The sequence below is a fragment of the Lasioglossum baleicum genome, chromosome 7, assembly GCF_051020765.1.
Source record: "Lasioglossum baleicum chromosome 7, iyLasBale1, whole genome shotgun sequence".
In the NCBI taxonomy this organism is placed as follows: domain Eukaryota; kingdom Metazoa; phylum Arthropoda; class Insecta; order Hymenoptera; family Halictidae; genus Lasioglossum; species Lasioglossum baleicum.
Window position 1 is genome coordinate 6,399,507 of NC_134935.1, and position 19,461 is coordinate 6,418,967.

Consider the following 19,461-nt stretch of genomic DNA (forward strand, 5'->3'; position numbering starts at 1 on the left):
AATTAAATGTATTGTATAAAATCCGCAGTCTACTTATGAGCCTAAAAATCAGCCTCTACGAAAAAATTGATCTCTGCAGCCGGCTATTAATGCTCGAAAATTAATTATAACTGATTTCGATGATTAATCCGAGTGGTGCGCCTGCCAGTCATCTTTCCCGTAGTGCATCGCGGTACAGGTTTCCTCCGCGGTTGTACGGTACAGGTAAGTTGGGAGGGCGATCAATCTTGCGGGGCACGATTTCATTTCTTCCGAGACAGAAACCGTCTCGCCGCGGAATGAATTGCATATTGGGCTCGTGTTCGGGAAACGAACACGGCGAAAGCTTTTCTTTTCCGCGTGCTCGATTACTTTCGCCGCGATTCCCACGCGCAATTCCACGGAGAACACGCATCCCGATGGATTTTCGAGCTAGTGACAGGCGTTTGTTGCGGAGCGGGCCGATTGAAAACTCGACGAATTCGATGAACCGCGGCGAACGAACGGCTTCCTAGCGAATTCCCGAAAATCCTCGGCGAACATCTGCCGTTTCGAGGCTGGTGCAGATCGGACAAGGAACTCCCACGTGACCCCTCGATATTTCCCGAAAGCCTGCTCGCTCGAATTACGCGATCCTTCGAGATTAACTTTTGTTCCGGGCGAAACTCCCACCTCCGGCGCACAATGGCCAAACGTCGAGTCCAGCTGATCAAAATTCAAAATTTCATCACGTTTTCTTACTCGATTAAGTTTATTCAGCAATAAAAAAAATGTTCAAATAGAGGAAAATGTTTGCAAAAGTCTGACAAGACCTTGGCCTTGAAATATGTTGTCAAGGTCTATATGTGAAGATGAAGTTCGTCGGAGCTGGGTCGAATAACATTTCAACATAGGCATGTTCAAACGCAGCTAACTTTTTACTTCACGCATTGCAGTTTTCAGAGTGAAAGTCAATGGATCCACCCACAAAAAAGTTTTATAGCATTTCGTAACTGTGTTCTTTCACTCCTGAAAAGAACCAGCTGCTTTCATTTGCAGCATGTTGTTTTATAGTGCTTTGAAGTGCGGAGTACGCAACTTTGCGGCAGCAGCACGACCCGCAAGCCACCTTTTGTGACGTGTGTGTAGTATTTAATTAACACAAGTTCTAAATGAACGGTTCTGCTGTAGAAAGAAGTTTTATATCTTTTTATAACACTTTCAAAGTACATATTATACATACATTAAATCAATGGAAAAATGGTTAAATTCTCTAAAAAATATTCAGTTGATGTATCATTAAAAAATCTTTTTTGTTTTTGAGTTTTCGAAAAAATATTGCGTACTTTCTCAGCTGGGCCCACTGTGCGAGCAACGCTCGCCCCGCGACGCCATAATTCCGGTTTGTATGCAGCCTTATTGTGCTTGTTTGCCTTCGTCGCCTTCGCAATATATTTCACAGCTACCGGCATATTTCCCCGACGCTCGAGAAATTTCGAGGACTTTGTGCGTCGCGGATTTACCTTCTCACTGATTTGTCACGCGCTCGCGAGCCTCTCGTGTTCTAATAATTCTATGCGCGCTTTCTCGAGACTGGAATTGCTGGAAAGATTCCGTCGCCGATGTACGATAGTCGTTTTTTCAAAATATTTAATATTTTGTACATTTTTTGAGGAAGCTCGCAAATTCAAAATATAATTCAATTTAGATAATTCTAACTAAATGTTTGTGCTGCCACCTACTGGATAGGCTCAATAAACACCAATATGGCGGCACCCACCTATCCGAAACACTTGAAATCGCTCGACTTTATACGCAAATAACTTTTGAACGAGTGAACTCCATGCTTTAAACCCTGCATTTTTGGAGTACCTTCGTCAAAATCTACAGGATTGTATAAAAAGGGGTGTAAAATTTTTGGTCCCAGAAATGTTTCTGGTGACTCGTTAGGTCACCGCGTTACGGTGTTATCTGGCGGTCTCCTCGAGCGAAATGCGTTTGTAGGGCTGATAGAACGTCGGTGAAATTCGGTGAAAAAAGCGGTAACAGTCGACAACGGCCGTTCCAGAAGGAAAGTAAAAACCGGACGGGACGAATTAATCGCGTTCGGGTAGTTGAACAAACATTTCGTGCGTGAAGCTTTTTGACAGGGTTGTGCGTGACTGTCACGTTATCGTATACCGAAATATTTACCACTGTCGTCAGCCGAGAGATTTTAATCCGGCGGCGGCGCGGAGGATGTATTGGTACGGGACAGGTAAACCAGCCTAACTGATGGAAAATTTACAGTACATTAGTCGGCGTGCGGTTTCGCGTTCCGGAAAAAGAAAAATCGACAGGGGGAAACGTAAGAACCCGTGTCCTTCTGGTTTGCATACGTGCGGGGAATAATGCATCTAATGGCATGTGTGCAGCCCGCAAGGAAAGACGGAAAAAGAGAACGCGGGCACGCGCTGTTGTAAATAACAGAGCAGCCATTCGGGAACGAAATTTCAACACTACATTCTTCACTCAGTATTATAACGTTACTTTGCATATATACATATTCAGATGTCAGCGTGCTCTCCCTCCGGGCCGGGACTCATGAAAGACTATCGCCCGAAGGAAACGCGTTGCATTCCAGCCCGAGTAATTATTATTATTATTGTTATTGTTTTATTTCAGCATTACAGCTATGAAATGTGACTTGCTTTATAATATCCTAACTTTACGGATCTATTTTATTCGCACATTCCGACCATACTTTCTCTCGGTCTCACTCATTTCTACTCGAACATTCCTCCTTTCCAGCACGAGTAATTATAAACATCATATAACGTCATCCGAGATTACGGAACGTCGCGTTGCGCGTCATCGGAATTCTCGCGGAATCGAAGGATTAATAATTAATTGCGACGTAACGGTACGTTCGGTTCAGTATTTATTCATTAAAAATAACAAATCCGCGTTCGGACCTCTGATTTGTCGTTGTTAAAATCTGCAGTACAGGACAATGTAGCAGGTCCTTTCGTGTATTCAATTCATTTTACTACGTTTTTATTAGCTTGTTTTCTTGTCTGTCTGTCTGTTTGTTCGGTACAAATTTTGCAATTGATTTTAAACTAACTTCCTGATGAGCTAGAGACTTGAAATTTTAAACATAGCTCAGAACTGGATGACAATGCAATATTTAAAAAAATGTTTAGAAAAGCCTATGCGTTTAGGAGATATAAAGTATTAAAAATTTAACCGTTACACCTCCCCGCGAGACACTTAGTAGTACCCACTCGGTTCCCACTCTGACTCATCCCCACTCCACTGACCCGCTTCGCACCGAAGGAGCTCAATGTGCATTCGAGCTCCGTGCGGTGGTTCGAAATTTACTACGTATTATTATACTATAATGTTTGTTTACCAAGCGAATGGACAGTTGCACCGAAATTGTCCGTCGAACCCACGGTGCATTATACAGGTGTGCCGACTTAGCATCTCTGTAATGCTGAAATTTGGAGACAGATGAGTCGTAATTCTCTGGCCGCCGCCAGACGGCGCATAGTTCCAGGTACCGTACGTGTGCGAATGAGTGTGATTGTGTGTATTCAACAGCGCGCCCGCAATCCCCGCGATTAATTGATCACACACAATCTCATTCGCACATGTACAGTACCCGGGACCATGCGCCGTCTGGCGGCGGCCAGAGAATTACGACTCATCTACCTCAGTTTTTTGAGGGAAGTCGGCACACCTGTATAATGCACCGTGGTCGAACCTTTATCTTTGACATTTTACCACGGCGTTTGTTTTCGACAGGACGCGGTCGCAATACCGTCTGAAATTTACTACATGTCTCTGTTATAATCTCATCAAAATGTTTAAAATCGATTGAAAAATTTCGCACACACAAGACTAAAAAGCAGAAAATAATTGATTAAATAAAAATACATTTTTTAAAAATACCACGTTTTTAAAACGGATTAAAAAGTATAAAATAATTTATCCTAGCCCCATACAGATTCTTAACCCCGTACAGATAGTCCTGAAAATTTGTGATTGTGAATTTTGAACAGCTATGAAAATACTTCTAAGATTTAAAACGAAAAACGTGGGGCGCATGCAATAGATAATTGATGCATGAATAGTTCACCTAAATCACTAACAATTTGATTGCACTGCAAATGATATGAACTGTTGTGCGAGTTTTCTCAATGGCAGCTACTCTCTACACTCCTTACTATGTATTATCTTGCGCCCCACGTTCTTCGTTTTAAATCTTACAAGTATTTTCATAACTATTCAAAATTCACACAATCACAAATTTTCAGGACTATCTGTACGGGGTTAGGAATCTGTATGGGGCTAGGATAAATTATTTTATACTTTTTAGTCCGTTTTAAAAACGTGGTATTTTTTAAAAATTTATTTTTATTTAAATAATTTCATTTGATCTCAGTAATTCAAAAGTAGCAGTTCACGCCATTCCTAGTAGCAATTGATTAGATACCAATATATTTAATGATTACCTTAAACGCCCTGGGGCAATAATTTTGAATCCAGTGGGAGTTCGAACATTGATGTTCTTGTATTTTCCGGAATTTAGGGATTTCGAACCGCTGCACCGCGATGGCGGCGCTGTCTCGTCGTTGACATTTAGTACGATCGCGCGGAGTGGCAGCCGTTTTCGGGTATAAAATTTTTCTTAGGGAAACTGAAGGGAAGTCCCGGGAAGGGGATGATGCGTGCTGAAGGTGGAAAGGATGTAAAGCAGCGAGCGGGAGCGATTTAAAAAGGGATAAAGGGCGGAGAAGCGTGGTCGTAGCGTGGCAGCGCGATGTCTCGCTTCCTGTCCGATGGTCTTCCTGTTTTCCCGGCGACGTTCCACGTAAATATTACATCAGTTACCCTGTCCAAATTGAGCACCGTTCATTATTACGTAATGCGTCTCATATTTTACGAGTCGCTGCGCGATGTGACGGCAGCTTTGAGCTATTTATCAGCGACTCCCATCGGCTTCCCGTTGAACGCATTCTATACAGGATGCTCTGGAATGTTGACGGCTAAAGCTGTTTCGCTGTGTCGCCCCGCTAAGGAGGTCAAGAAGCGTACATTCAAATTCAAAATGATTTCCTGATGTTAGTCAACCTTGTTCTACAACGACGACATTTCTCTCGAGGACGGAGTGCCACGTCGCAGTCGCGCAGCGAAACAAATGGCCACTCTGGGTGGAGCAAAATCAGAAATCGCTTTGCGCCGTTTGCAGTACTTCCACAAAATTATTTTAAAACTTCAAACTTCGTCTTACATCAAAATAAAGAAGTTCCATTTTGATTGGCTTGAAATATCACTGCCGAGATATTTACAAGAGAAATCTGCGAGATTTACGAAAAAGAATTCTGCCCTTTTTAATTGACCGAACACGTGTTTCAGGGAGGGAAAGGGCTCTCTCTTTTGCCCCTCCATTTCTAAATGGGTTTCACGCATATGACGAGACCACGATCCGGAGTTGAAAAATCGTTGCGAAAATCCCCGGCCACCGGGTATATATGCATACGGTTTCGCCGGTGTCAAGGTGCTTGAAAGTTTAAAAGTGGCGTGCTCGGTGGCTCTCGTTTTACCTCATTTTCCTAACGCTTTTGAGTGCCATTACGCTCATATATCCCGCGAAATTCACAGCCGGCGACACCTTCCGCCGAGGAATTTATAGTTTGAAAGATAGCGAGGCACGATACACTTTGAGCCCGGCCGGCTAAGTGTATGTAGAACAGGGGAATCGGTGGGAACGGACGATCCCGAGGGATAAGGAGATGATTTCTGTCCTTAAGAGGGTCCCTGCAGGATGATGCTGTGTTCCGAGATCTCTCTTGTCCTCCCTTTCTCTTTCTCTTTCTCTCTTCCTCTATACTTGTAGCGTGACTGAGCTGGAAGGCCAAGAGAAAGACGGTAATGCTTGTCCATCTGTCAATCCACCCCTCCAGCTAGCGTGTATCCGAACCTTTTACCACGAGGACACCGAGAGTCAGGACCTCCAAACCTGTCCGCTTGCACGGACCGTGGCTTTTCTTTTAATTCTGAGATTGCTCGGCGACATTCGTTTCTGTGATTCATGGATACATCGATTCCGGCTGGATCGCGCCGACCGTTTCGGCTAGTGCTCGCTTTAAAGTGCTCGATACGCGAATGAATAATCTAGCGCGCCAGATTAACCCGTGACTCGGAGTCACCACGAGAAATTGCTGTACTATTACTTAAAATATTGTTCACATTATTAAATCTAATCAATTACCTTTTTATCCTTGTGGAAAGTAGAATACGACCCAACAAAATAATTAATTGACCTTTTGACTTATAAATTCAAGATGAATTTCTATTTCTATAATGGTCGCGACATAAAATTTCTTTACAGCCTGTACACTGGTCGAATGTAAATCATGCTTATCTGCTTTTTGCAACGCTCGCGGACATTTTACGCGGTTTTGTCCGGCGTGTTTATTCCGAAGTCTATTGTCACGCTGTTCTCTTCATTTATTTTGTAAGCTGTACAAATTGTCTCAAATATTTGGTGTCGAACGTAACGGACAATGGCGGTCCGATTTTATGCATTCCTTTCATTCGATTCAGTTATTTGAATGATTCATTCACGTACCACCCCCGTCATTCATACTCACGTGAATGCACAAAGGAGCCTCAATTCCGGTTAAACATCCTATTAGCAGTCAAAACCATACCCCCATCCTTATGTGCCATTGTAAAGCTGCTACGAACACACAGCTCTTCCGCATATTTATCCGGGCAAAGCCTGCGAATCAAACGAGGTGGCCGCGGAATTCTATTCTAACAGCGAAACGAAAGGAACACAGACTGCTACCCATTGTTTCGAAATAATTAAACGGAAAAAGTTTGAAACGCACGTGAAATATCGTTTCAACCTATCACACGTTTCATTGTTAACCGAAAACCTCGTATACCTTCGTTAACCCAGAGCCTCCGCGTATTCATCGCTTTAATATTCAATACCCCATTCAGTTCCGTAGTACGCGCTCGAAACGCATTAGATCGCGTTAACAACGATTCAGAATCGCGTTTAATAACACTTTGACTGTCGTTTACCACGTAATGCTTTAAAACGATTTTCCGTTGAGGGCCAAAAATCGTGATCGTTTCAGCAGGTGAAACTGATTTTGCTGCAGTTTTGGAGACTTGAATGAATGTTCCAAGAGAATCTGTTCGGTTCTTGAATAATTATATTGTATTTTTCAAATGTGTGAGGAATAAGCCGTATTTATTTGTAAAACATGACACACGGATAACCATTCGTTGACAGACGTGTTTCTCGCGAAAGCTCGTTTTGATCTGATCTTCTTTTTACAATTCGTTGGCAATTACAATTTTAGAATTCTTCTGTTACGATTCTCTATTTTATAAATTTAACTATACATAGGATTATTTGTTAATACACACATGTACATACGTATAATACACACACATCATTCGTACTTTAACCCTATAAATGGGAATACGCTTGAAATGTTGAATGGCCACGTTAGACCCTCTCGTCTTTAAAGGTCCATAACATTGTGAAAATTATGCACTGTCGTATGGTTAACTTTGTGTGTGAACAACGTATACTTGTGGAAAATGTAATGCCAGCATTTGAACTCTGCACAGAGTCGCATGTTATGTTAAAGTTGTTCACTAGATTCTTATGAAGATTATTTCTAGTAAATATCTTCTCGCGCAGACTGCAAACTGATTGTAAGAAGCAACTTTTACTATTGTTTTCGTAATTCTGACCAAACGCGATATTTTCTAAACTTTCATCACACGTCGTCTAGTAAACCATCTCTTCCAGCTTGGCAGAAAAACTGAAAACACTGCAGCGAATTCTACCCTTTTTAATTGATGGAACACCACAGACCCAACCCAGACCTAACCAAATATCTTTTAATATGGCGGAATTCGTTAAAATCGAACTAGCAGTTTTTTGTTAATATCTAAAAAAAACTAAAAGCGACCGCCTATTAGCTGTATAGGAAAAAGTTGTTCAAAATATCGAGATTTATAACATATCTCAATTCCATCGAAACCTGCGAGGAAGCGACGTTTCGACAAGTCTCCCGAAAGCTGGATTTTTCAAGCTGGTAGACTAGAATGCGGCTTAAATGTCCGATGCCATCGGTCCGGAATTTCTTGGCACGATATGTCCGCGTGGCCGGTGTTTGCGCTTCCATTTTACAAGCATCCGGTTTATCGTGTGGTTGGAGGCGGTATGCGGGGGGTGGGGTAGGATATAGAAGCAATCGCATTGACCACGGACCTTTTTCCCATTACAGAGATTCTCGGCGGGGGATTTCAATGATACGCGTCTAAGCCAGGGGCGGCGGCCGGCGCGAGCGGTGGGAGGGCAGAGAGGACAGGGCGCAGCACCTCGTTTCTTGAGTGCACGGAGGTTCGAGAGCCTTATCGTTGTTGTGGTGAGCACAGTTAAAAGGGAGAGAAAGAGAAGAAGAAGAGAGACAGTCCGAGAGGAAGAAGAAGAGAAAACAGGCCACGAGGATGCCAGGCAAAGTCGAAGAAACGGATTTGCAGCCAGGACGTTCGAAGATCTCGTAATTGGGCTCGAGTCGCGCAGGATCCGAAGTAGATCTCCGGCGAAATGGAGGCGAGAGGGAACGGGTCGTCTCTGCTCGGATCTATCGCGAGGAACCTGTCGTTGGAGGAGCCGCGACACCCAGACGAACTATTCAACGCGGACGTGACCATCCAAAATGACGACGAGGGTATCCTCTCGAGAAACGACGGGAACGGTCCGAGCAGCGGCGTCGAGCTGTCTTGGTACAACGACTCGACGACGACCGGCTCGGCGTTCAGTGACTCGTGGTTCACCGGGTCTTCGTCTTCCTCATCGTCATCTTCGTCGTCCTCGTCCTCGTCTTCGGGATACTCGTCGTCGACGATCGCCACCGACAACTACACCGGCATATCCGACCTGTTCGACTTCGAGGACCTGAACGGCTACTTCAACCAGCTGAACGAATTCGTGAACCTAACCTACTACGCTGGTAATGGTAGCCTGAGCATCAATGGCAGCGTGAATTGCACGTCGTCGATCGTCGCTGGAACCGCGTCCGGCGTCGTCACCGTCGGCGAGTGCGGGCCCACCGCCGACGACGAGAAAACGGACCCCAATAGCTGGTGGGCCTTAATCTTGGTGATCGTGCCGTGTTTAACGCTGTTCGGTAACGTACTCGTCATTCTCGCGGTAGTGCGCGAGAGAGCCCTGCAGACCGTCACCAACTACTTCATCGTCAGCCTGGCTGTCGCCGATCTCCTCGTCGCCGTGCTCGTCATGCCGTACGCTGTCTACTTCCTGGTAAGCGATTCTAACGTATTCTACGTTCACTGTAGTGTGTGACGAGTTCTACGCTCGCTGTCCCATTTCACGTTTCGCACGAAATATCGTCCGCGAAATTACCGGAGCGTCGGCCTCATATGAAAACTGCCCAAGTCCATTTTTTATGAAAATTGGCTTTTCAGCTTCGGCGTGCTGAGTACTTTAATTTCTACGGTTTGATGGTTATTTTTTTGTTAACTGCTTTAATTAGTGGCCAAATACACTTTTGCTTTAAATCGTTTTTTTTTCGCCTCTTGTACAATTTACATTTTTGGACTTGGGCAATTTTCATATGAACCTGACGCGATCCTTCCTTCTTGTGAAAGGAGGGTGGTAGAAAATCGCGAAAATCTGGGTGGCTTCTAAATATTGTTGGGGTGTCTTTCTATAGGTCCTAAGGGATGAAAGCATGATTTTTCAGGGTGCGCTTGATGGGAAAATTATGAAACATTTCCTTCCTATCAAAATTTTCTCACATAACACCTGCGGGCCTCGTAGATCAATGAATTCGTGGGACGAGCTACGGGTAAAAAACGTTAAAAAAAGTTAAAAGATTAGGTCGTCCGCGCATTTTCTTTGACCTACTGGAGGTAGAACTTTATCAGAAGAAGAACCGGAAACCTGTCCTGCTCACGGTTGTTTAATAAACGAGGTGTTAATTATTTCATTAATCATGTTCCCGTTGTTGGTCTCCTTTCATGGTATTTTTAAACGAGTCGCTCGTACATTGAATTAATGTCGGAAAAGCGAGATTGTTTTTTTATAAATCGTCCAAGCGTGCACACGATGTGTGTTACACCTTGTACCTACGCTTTTTACGTGGGTGAACGCGTAGGTGACGTTTTTCCAATGGGATAAAATTTCTTTCGCAGCTGTGCGATAGTCAAATACGTCGTTGAAGGTCATTTCAGGGTAGAACGTCGGTAGTAGAATCAATTCTCACACGTTGGAGATGTCCGAAGGGGTTGACCTTTCGGGTCGATACGAAATTGTAACCTTTGCAGTGCAATCCAGACTGCAGCGATTTGAGATCGCGTCTACATTATAGGGTATCTACTAATGTAGTGTTTACTAAAACATTTATTGAAGTCTGTATGTGTTATACAATAAGAAGAATTGCACTAAAAAAAGGTCTCTTGTACATCAAGACTATCTGTGTAGATCCCGAAAGGTCTAGTTGCACACGTCCAACAGTTGTTCTGAAGAAAATTCTTAAAAACCACTTGTCTTCAATGTCGTTACACGACAAGCCTCCCTTCAAAGATTCGTTGCAAGCGCGCGAGATTCACCTCTCGACTGTATTCTGCCTGAAAAGGCGTACGTATGTCTGCTATTATCCCTGCGAAAGTATTTTTCTCCCCGATCCTCTAAGACGCGGAGCCGTAATCCATTCGGCAGCGTTTAACCGCGCCGTTTTACTCGTTCGCCGCGCACAATGGAACATTACGCAGTTAATTACGGGCCTTTTGTTCCGATAAAAAGCATGGTTGCCGGCCGTTATCTTGCCGCGGTTAATGAAACCTGTATCCAGGTACAAACTTCTTTGGAATTCGCGCAAGTGAGCTTCCGCGCGAGTAATTAAAAGCTGGTATTACTCGCAGCTTTGCTACGCGCCGCGAACCTCCTATTTTCTCGGCTTTGGAGGCAAAAACCTGGCACGGTTTAATTATGGTTAATTTAAGATCGAGTTTTATTTATTGTTCCCGGAATCGATATAAGCTTTTCCAAGTTGGTAGGCCAAGTTTCTCCATCTCTCTCTTTCTCTCCATTCTTTTTCTCCGTCCCTCTATTTGGTCGCTTTTCCGCGACGTCCGATCCGGAAATTCAATTACGAAGCCGATACGATTAAAAGTACGCGGCAGGCGATTCGAACAGGAAACTGGGGGTAACATCCAGGATTCATCGCACAGGGAAGCTGGCAGTTGTTCATGGGGTTGGTTATCGAGCAAACGACGACGGGTCCCCGTAGTCCCCAGGATATATGTACGTGTATCGAACGAAAACAGGATTAGTTAATTAAAGCAATTTGAGTAATTCTTCGAGTGACCGACACGATTCCCGAGATAGCGCGTGACCTACTTTCGCTCCGGGACGTTTATGACTGGTCCCGGACACACGATTGTCAAACGGGCTCCGGCTCCGGGCGCTTTTTTTTTGTTGCGTGTAACCTGTGTTTATCTAGCGTCCGCGTCCGAACTTCGACAAATATTGGATCTCGCCTTTCGATCAATACTTAGCTCGTTTAAATGCACGGAATTTCAATTAGCGCTACCAGCGCAACCACTACTGCACGCAGTCTTCGACACACGCCTCTTCCCAGCGAGTATTTGACCGATTTAAAACACACATCCCGTAACAATATGGCGATCTTCTCCCCCTGAAATTTTTCTGTTTCTCGGAGATTATTTTGGAAGCTCGTACCACGCTTAAGATCGGCTAGTATTTACGTTTCTTCTTAAGAATTATTTCTGTTTACGTAAAGTTAGTGTGAAAGGTGTCTGGGCAGTCTTGACAAAACGGTAACTTTTCTACAAAATAAACATTTTCTGCCTGATTTGCAACAAATTTGAATGAAATAGAAATTAATTCTCTTTGTTAATATTTTTAATAAGTTGAGAAGAGTATAACAGTACTGGTTTTATACTGATTTAAATTCATTCATTGATTGTCCATTAATAAGCATCGTGGATGTTACGTCAGTGTTCGTCCATCATGAAATTTCTTTTACGCGTTTCGTTTACGTCAGTGTATAAATTTCAATCTTGGATGCGATAATACAATTTCCCGATAGATTTATGCCGTTTCATTAGAGGGAAAATTCCCCCATCACCGCGCTTTTTACGGTACCGTTCGTACTTATTAATTTTCCAGACGATGCTCTTTTCCCATTCCGGCTGTAACTGTTGTATCGATCCCTCGAAATTGACTTTGGGTTACGGGAAAGTCGATCTTCCCTGACGTTTGTATGTAAATATCCTCGTTTTACGTTTTAGCGAGTCGGGTCATGGGAATTTATATAAGCTCCGTTAAAGGGGAACGTTTTTCATTTATTCTCTAGCTCGCCGCTACGCTATATAATACTAATGATAATATTTTTATTATGCAAAACCGTGAACGCTGCGGGAATGCGCGCGGCGCCTTCGCGTCTGCCGACGGGGCGTGAGAATACATTATTCAAAAACGTATTAAAAAAGAGTGGTGTGTGCATATAAAGAGGGAGGTGTCATTGATAAAATATTATCTGAGAGCTGACAGTACCATTCCTTGGATAAGATGTTACTATATGTATAAGTTACTAACTACACTATACGGGGTGGTTCAATAAGAATAGCATTTAAATATCTCCGATGTTTCTATAGAAAAATCTTGATTAGCAAACAGCGGATTTTATACGTTTATGGCAGAAATGGGCAAGCACAATTTAAAGCAGTGGACATATTAAAAAGATTTAAGGACATCAGCGTATTGGTTTCAGCTGAATCAGATAATTAAAGGAAGAAAGAAATTTTTATTTCGCTCCTGTGATCCGCAGTCTATTTATTAGCAATACTTATTCAGTATTCGTAGGACTACAATATAATTAGACTGCGGGTTTTATGCATTTATGACAAAAATTGGTACGTACAATTTAAAACAGTGGAGGTATATTAAAAATATTTAAGGCCACCAGTTTCACCTTAATAAGATAATTAAAAGAAGAATGAAATTTTTATTTGGCTCCTATGTCTTGCAATCAATGCAAACATGATTTATTTTGCATAAAGATCCGCAGTCTAAATATCATATAATAAAGTCTTTTTGTGGGTGGAGCAGTTCATCTTCTTTTTAAGAGATCACCTTCAAATTTTATAAATGGAGTCATATATCCTTTTACATAAACATTATAAATCTAGTGCACTGAACCTACCAAGCACGAAAAGTACAAAAGTGAAACACTAGGAGCTGGAATACAGAAGTCATTTCCTACGAAAGCGTTTTTATAATTTCAGTGTTAAGAAAACTTGTTACGTTCGATACTTGAAGAACACCCTCTACCATTCATATGGGGAATAGCGTCGTAGAAGGGCAAGATAGAGTGGGGACACACGTCTTGAGTACCTTCATGTCATCTCAGCGCAGTACTGTGTCCTTGATTTCTCGGAACAATCGATCGACACTCAGGAGTCCAAGCGAAAATAGAAAGAACGATAGTAATACGGTCACCAAGAGAATTATTCTCGAATCCGCCTCCATTAGTGGCTTCTATTTCCAGCGATAAGTCTTAAGGAAACACGCGACATATAACAGTCTTTGTTTCACGAGGAACGAACGAGGAAGTCTCGGTCGGTGGCAGTCACGATTCCTCGATAACCCTTCTATTTCATTTATGTCCGTCACCCCGAACAATTCACTGTGGCACGGGGAACAAACAACATCCTCGAGAGCCGGCGTACGCGGGTGCCGCGGGCAATTTCCCGGGGTGAAATAGAAGTTTGCGGAAAGGTTGACGCGCGGGATGCAAACTTTTCCCATGAACGAAGATAACGGCTCCATGATTGGGACGGCGAGGAAAGTGTGCGGGTTTGCTCGAGAGTACAGGGTGTTTCAAAATTATATGTATGTTGTGACCACTGCTTCTAATTGACGAGTGATTCTACACCTCTGGATCGGTGGAGATCTGTTACAAAAATGCATCACAGAATTTATCTCAACATTGAATCCCAAGCTCTAATTTATTTTATTTCATCGCAACCAACAAAAGTCTCAAAGAAACTATGTGTCTCATATGAACCGTTCTCTTAGAAAACGACTTTAAAGTTTCGTAAACTATTTTATTTCATCCCCTACAATATCGTGTCTAACTCGTGATGAAGATTCTGAACAGTGTCTAATAAATATGTATCCTTTAAACCGAAATAAAATTCTACATTGGTTTTGTTAATGTATAGATATATAATGTATAAATTTTCTCCTTTGTCAGGAAATTATACGAACTACAAAAAATTGTAATCACTGAAACCGTAAAATAAATCGTAGGGCAAGGGGTTAACATTGAATTCTAAGATCAAAATTGATTTTTATTTCATCTTGCAGTACTCATCGCGACGAACAAAAGTCTCAAGTTTCGTAAAGTTTTGTAAACTATTTTATTTCATATGTCAAGGTCACAATTTTGCGGTCCATTTTTCTAACAAATCGCCACCTATCTAGAGGTGCAGATTCACGCTGTAGAGATGGCGACAAATCATTTTGAAGCACCTTGTATGTCGCGTCGCCTCGCGTCGCGTCGACTCGAGGATCCGGGCGAGGAAATTTCGGGTTGAATGATCGTAAAAATCTCGTAAACGTGTCGAATTTCGGGGCCGGCCAGTTATTCGTATTCCAGGCATCGCGGCCATTCTCGCCGGTACTTTTATCCAGGGACCGCTGGAAATCGCGGCACGACGCAAAACTCCTTGAGGGATTTACTCGCGCGATTGGTTCCCTGCGAATTCGCCCGAAGAGACCGCTCTTCGGGTTTTATACCGGGTCGGATTCATTAGAGGAGCTAGGGTACGCTATTCGAACACGAAACTCTTAAACTTTGAGCATCGCGCTGCTTCGGAAGTTGCTGTAATTGCTGGCTCCAAGCTACTTCGGGAGTCATTTCATAATAAATATACTGTCAATGAATTGCCAATGACATTTCATTAAAATTTTTATGCAAAATAAACTGTACAGACATTTGTTTCTATCCTCATTCATTTGAATCGGAACTAACAGAATGGTATATAATATCTTTTGTCTCACAGACTGAGGATAAATAAACCAAATTTGTTTCTCTGTAAATAAGAGATTTTTTTATTATAACCGGTATTATATTTACAGTATATACAAAATTTACAAGTTACCTGTAAATAAGAGAAACGACAATTAAGGTTTATTATTCGTCTCTCCTTCACAGTTCTGCTTCCGTCAACTATATTGTTTATCATAATTAATCTTGGCACGTGCTCTCACTTATGAATCTTCTATCTCTCTCTCTCTTTCACTGGCTAACTGTCGATCCATTTAAATCATCGATGAGACATCTAGCAGGTGTCATAGAAGCGCGCGCGGAGCATACCAAGCGCGCAAAATTTGAAAGAGAGTATGTTCTCTTTACAGGTATTTTAAAATTCTTTCAATGTTTCTACTCTTCGCGTTTGATCATTCTTACCATAAATGCATAAAATCCGCAGTCTACAAACCAGCGTTGCCAACGATGGGTTCACAGAAATTGTGATGGCTATGGATGTAATTTACTTTTCCTAAAACAGAACTTTTATCTCCCTGCAGCATCCAATCGCTTACAGTTTAAAGCAAAGTATGCTAATAGATGTCTAAAAAAGGGGAATGACCCTCTCAACCGGAGCATCTTATTAATCCAAAGGGTCGCCCAATTAAAGTATTGGGAACTTCCTTTCAGAATTTAGTTAGCTTCGTAAGAATAAATCGTTATCCTATGCTAATTATCTTGACGAGAGTGTCCCAATTGACATTGAGCGAATGATTGTCTTGAATGTTAGTGTACTGTTCCTTGTCAAGAGCGTCCTGATTGACATTGAGTGACTGAAGGTTGCGAATGACACCGTATCTAATCGAAGGTTCGAATTGAATGCTGCTGATCCAGTAACTGTCTTCGCTGTCCGAGATTTTGGCAGGTAGACTGCTTTCTGTCGTCAAGATTTCTTGAGTTGCTTGAATATAAGGGGGGATGTAAACGGAGTGTGTTGAGAGACAGTCGTTTATCACATTCGACTTGCAAAAAGGTTTGGTTTGACTAGACTGCGGATCTTGATGCATTCATAGCAAAATTGAGTAGATGAAACTCAAAATTATTGGAAAATTTGAAAACTTGAAGATGTCAATATATGATTTCTCCTCTATTAAAATCATTAAGGGAAGAAATAACGTTCAATTTAGTTCTTTATTTTCTTCCGATCGATGCAGACAATTTTTGTTTCGCATGAAGATCCGAAGCATAATAATTACCATTATTTTAATCACCGATTCCGACTCCGACTATTGTCCATTCTGAAACAAAGAAATGAGAAGGAAAGTCGTGCGTTTACTGCGAGAGTTTCCAGTCAATTACGAGTCCTCGAGCCGATCGCCCTAAATCAGCGGGCGGAATGTCTCGTGCGTCGTGCGATCGTTGTCGCGCGATTATTACGGGGATCGTTCGCGTGCCCCATGAAACGTGGGCCAAACCATCCGTGTAAAAGCCTCTCCGCGCGGATTAACGAGCCGGCTGCTCCGTCACGGGACGTTTTTAACCCCCGTGCATCGGGCCCCATTGCGAATTTGACAGCGTTCTCTCTCCTATTTTGTTTTCTGTTCCCATCGTCGCTCACGCGACGCTCCATCGACGTTTCCGGCCGTCACGTGACGGAGATGGATTCGCATGTCACGATGCTCAGCCCCGTCGCGAAAATCTGTTTCGCAAGCCTGACATGTACACGGTGTTTCAAAATTATATGTCGTGACCACTGTAGCATGATTATTGACATTGAAACCCAAGGTCAAAATTGTTTTTATTTCTTCGTGCAGTAGCCATCGCAAGAGAAAGTATGGAATATATTTTTTTCATTTGTCTCCCCCTTTCCGAGAAATTTAATAGGAATCGTTTGACGCGTCTGTTCATGATCGACTCATTCTACTAAAGTCATTTTACAATCAGGACTAGACAATGGATTTTTATGCATTTATTTCTCAATGTGAAACATCTATTAAGGGATGGAGTGACTTTTTATTTAACTCTTGCTGTCCACAGTCGTTGCAAAATATTTCTATCTCGCATAAGGATAAAGTAAAGTAACGATTTTATAATTAAGGGTGGGAACTCATTGAGCTCGCTTAATCTTTTCATAAGATCAACTCTTCGCGGTCCATTTTTGTAAAACATCTCCATGTATTTAGAGGTCGCGCCATATAATTTGGAAACACCCTCGAGCATAGCACACGGTACATAGAGTGGCCGTGTTGCACGTGTCGTTTCCTTTCGTTTGTATCAATTAAGCTTCGTCGGTGGCTCGGGCTGGTGTGTAATTTGTACGAGCCTGCATAATTTATTCTACGCGAGCGATGCGGAGCCTAATGAGCCCAGAAGACGATCCTTCCGCAGGATTTACGGTGCGTTCTAATATTAGGCGACGGGCCCCGTTGAAATAATAACGAGGACAACCGTGCAGTTGGACGGAAATAGCCGGGAAGTATTTAGGCGCCGCGTTTCGAGATTTGGCCAGGTAAGTGTGCTCGCGCGTTCGAAATGCACTCGTTCTATTATTAAATCGCACCCGACGGTATTCTCGATAACGTGACCGTCAATATTAACCAAACGCGTCGCTCATTTAATCGGAATCCGATTTCCAGCGACAGTGTCAATAATTAATTGTATGATTCACTTATTTGGACTACGTTAAAGACTAACCCACCAGTGTGATGGTTAAAGCAATATTTACCGTTTGTTAACGGTTCGTTAAACCATCCCGGAACAAGACGCGTCGTACACACTCTTAACCCTTAAGTGGTACGGTATTTGCTCAGATTATGAAGTGTTTTTTTTTTGAGAGAAATATGTTTATTGGTTTTTAATTGTACATTATATTACATAATTAATTGGTACCTTAATAAACATACTAAAAAAAAGACCATTCGCTATTGTGTTTAAATAGTATCTAGTTGATTGTACGCATACAATACTTCAAGATAAACAATATTAATACATAAGTAATTAGATTAATCAATGAATATTTATAACAAGATTAGGTTAGTTCTATTTATAGTATATGAGTTTTGTGGAAAACGCATGCTCTGATTGCAATGCGAAAAACCTCAACGACATTTTTGATAACTACTAAAGAAAATAAATAACTTAATACTATAACTTATAAACTAGAATTATGTACAAAGAGTATATACAAAGGGCTCATCCGTCAATTTTTCATTAAAGAACACTAAATGTTAAATGTATATAAATTATTTCAAATGAAGTCTATTAGAGATTCTGCGATTATAAAGTTCTTTAAGGTGTGTACAATTATATGATAGCCACCAGTATTTTTTTAAATTTAGCCGATTATAGTTTACCCAATCTCGGTAGATTATGAAGTGTCATACTAACAAGGGAGGTTACCCAATAGTAACGCGATTTTAATGGAATTTTTGTGTGGCATAGATCTCACAAAAAAATATTTGACACTTTACATTTGACATTCGAAAAATCCATTTTATCGAATGTCTCCAAAACTATTACGTCTAGACGAATATTTCAAAATTCAATTTGTGCATCTTTGAATAGCGAATCTTTTTCTCCAAACTGATTTAAAAAAAATAATTTGTTTAAAAAATATGTTAATAATTAACTTTTTTTTTGCTAAATTTTTGTATATTCTTCCCTTGTAAGACCTTTCTAAAATTTTTAGATAAATTTTTTCAGATACCTTTAAGTTTATAATTTTAGAGCAGATAATCCGAATGTTCTAATTTTGTTTGATTTTATAACAATTTATAGTTCCACTTCATAATACATTAAAATTCTTCCGATCGGTAAATAATGTACTCTGTGTTTACTGTGCGCGTCGCGCGTCATTGTAATTTACTCATCTACGGTATGTTAGACGGATTAATTCCGCGTTACTTCTGAAATGTCCATTGGGTTGTCATGTTCGCTTTCGCGTCAGCAGCTCTCCTCGGATGATGATTAATGACGTAAACGGGAATAGAACGGTCAGTGTAACCGACGTGTTGGCCATCGTGTTCGAGGCCCTATCAAGATGATAAAATCGAGACGTCCTCGGCTGTGTATTAACACGATGCAGCGTGCTAAAATCCCTCGTCCACCGCTTAAACGATCGTTCGCGAGTTTCACATTAAACGGTTTAGTGACGCGCGTTTGCGCCTGTAAATGCGTCGCGACGATAATGTCGCGAGCGTCGCTTCACCATCGAAGCACTTTAATCAGGTGCATGGGCTTGAACGCCGCGCCGGAGTTCCTCCATTCTTCCTTCGGCTTGGTCGAGCTTTATCGGGGAACCCTTGTAGAAAACACAGCCCTGAACAATGAACTATTATCTTCGAATCGACCGATCTATTATACAGGGTGGTCCACGCAACATGCACCCTTTGAATATTTC

At 41.9% G+C, this 19,461-nt stretch overlaps 1 protein-coding gene across 4 annotated transcripts in view; it reads left to right on the plus strand.

The window, feature by feature from the left end:
* Dop2r (dopamine D2-like receptor) overlaps window positions 1-19,461 on the plus strand; it is a 274,395-nt gene that overhangs the window by 5,038 nt on the left and 249,896 nt on the right. For all 4 annotated transcript variants that reach the window (XM_076427823.1, XM_076427822.1, XM_076427824.1 and 1 more), the window contains exon 2: window positions 8,265-9,304. In XM_076427823.1, coding sequence (XP_076283938.1) covers window positions 8,588-9,304 — 717 coding nt within the window. In that variant the 5' untranslated portion in view covers window positions 8,265-8,587. The remainder of the gene's footprint in view (window positions 1-8,264; window positions 9,305-19,461) is intronic.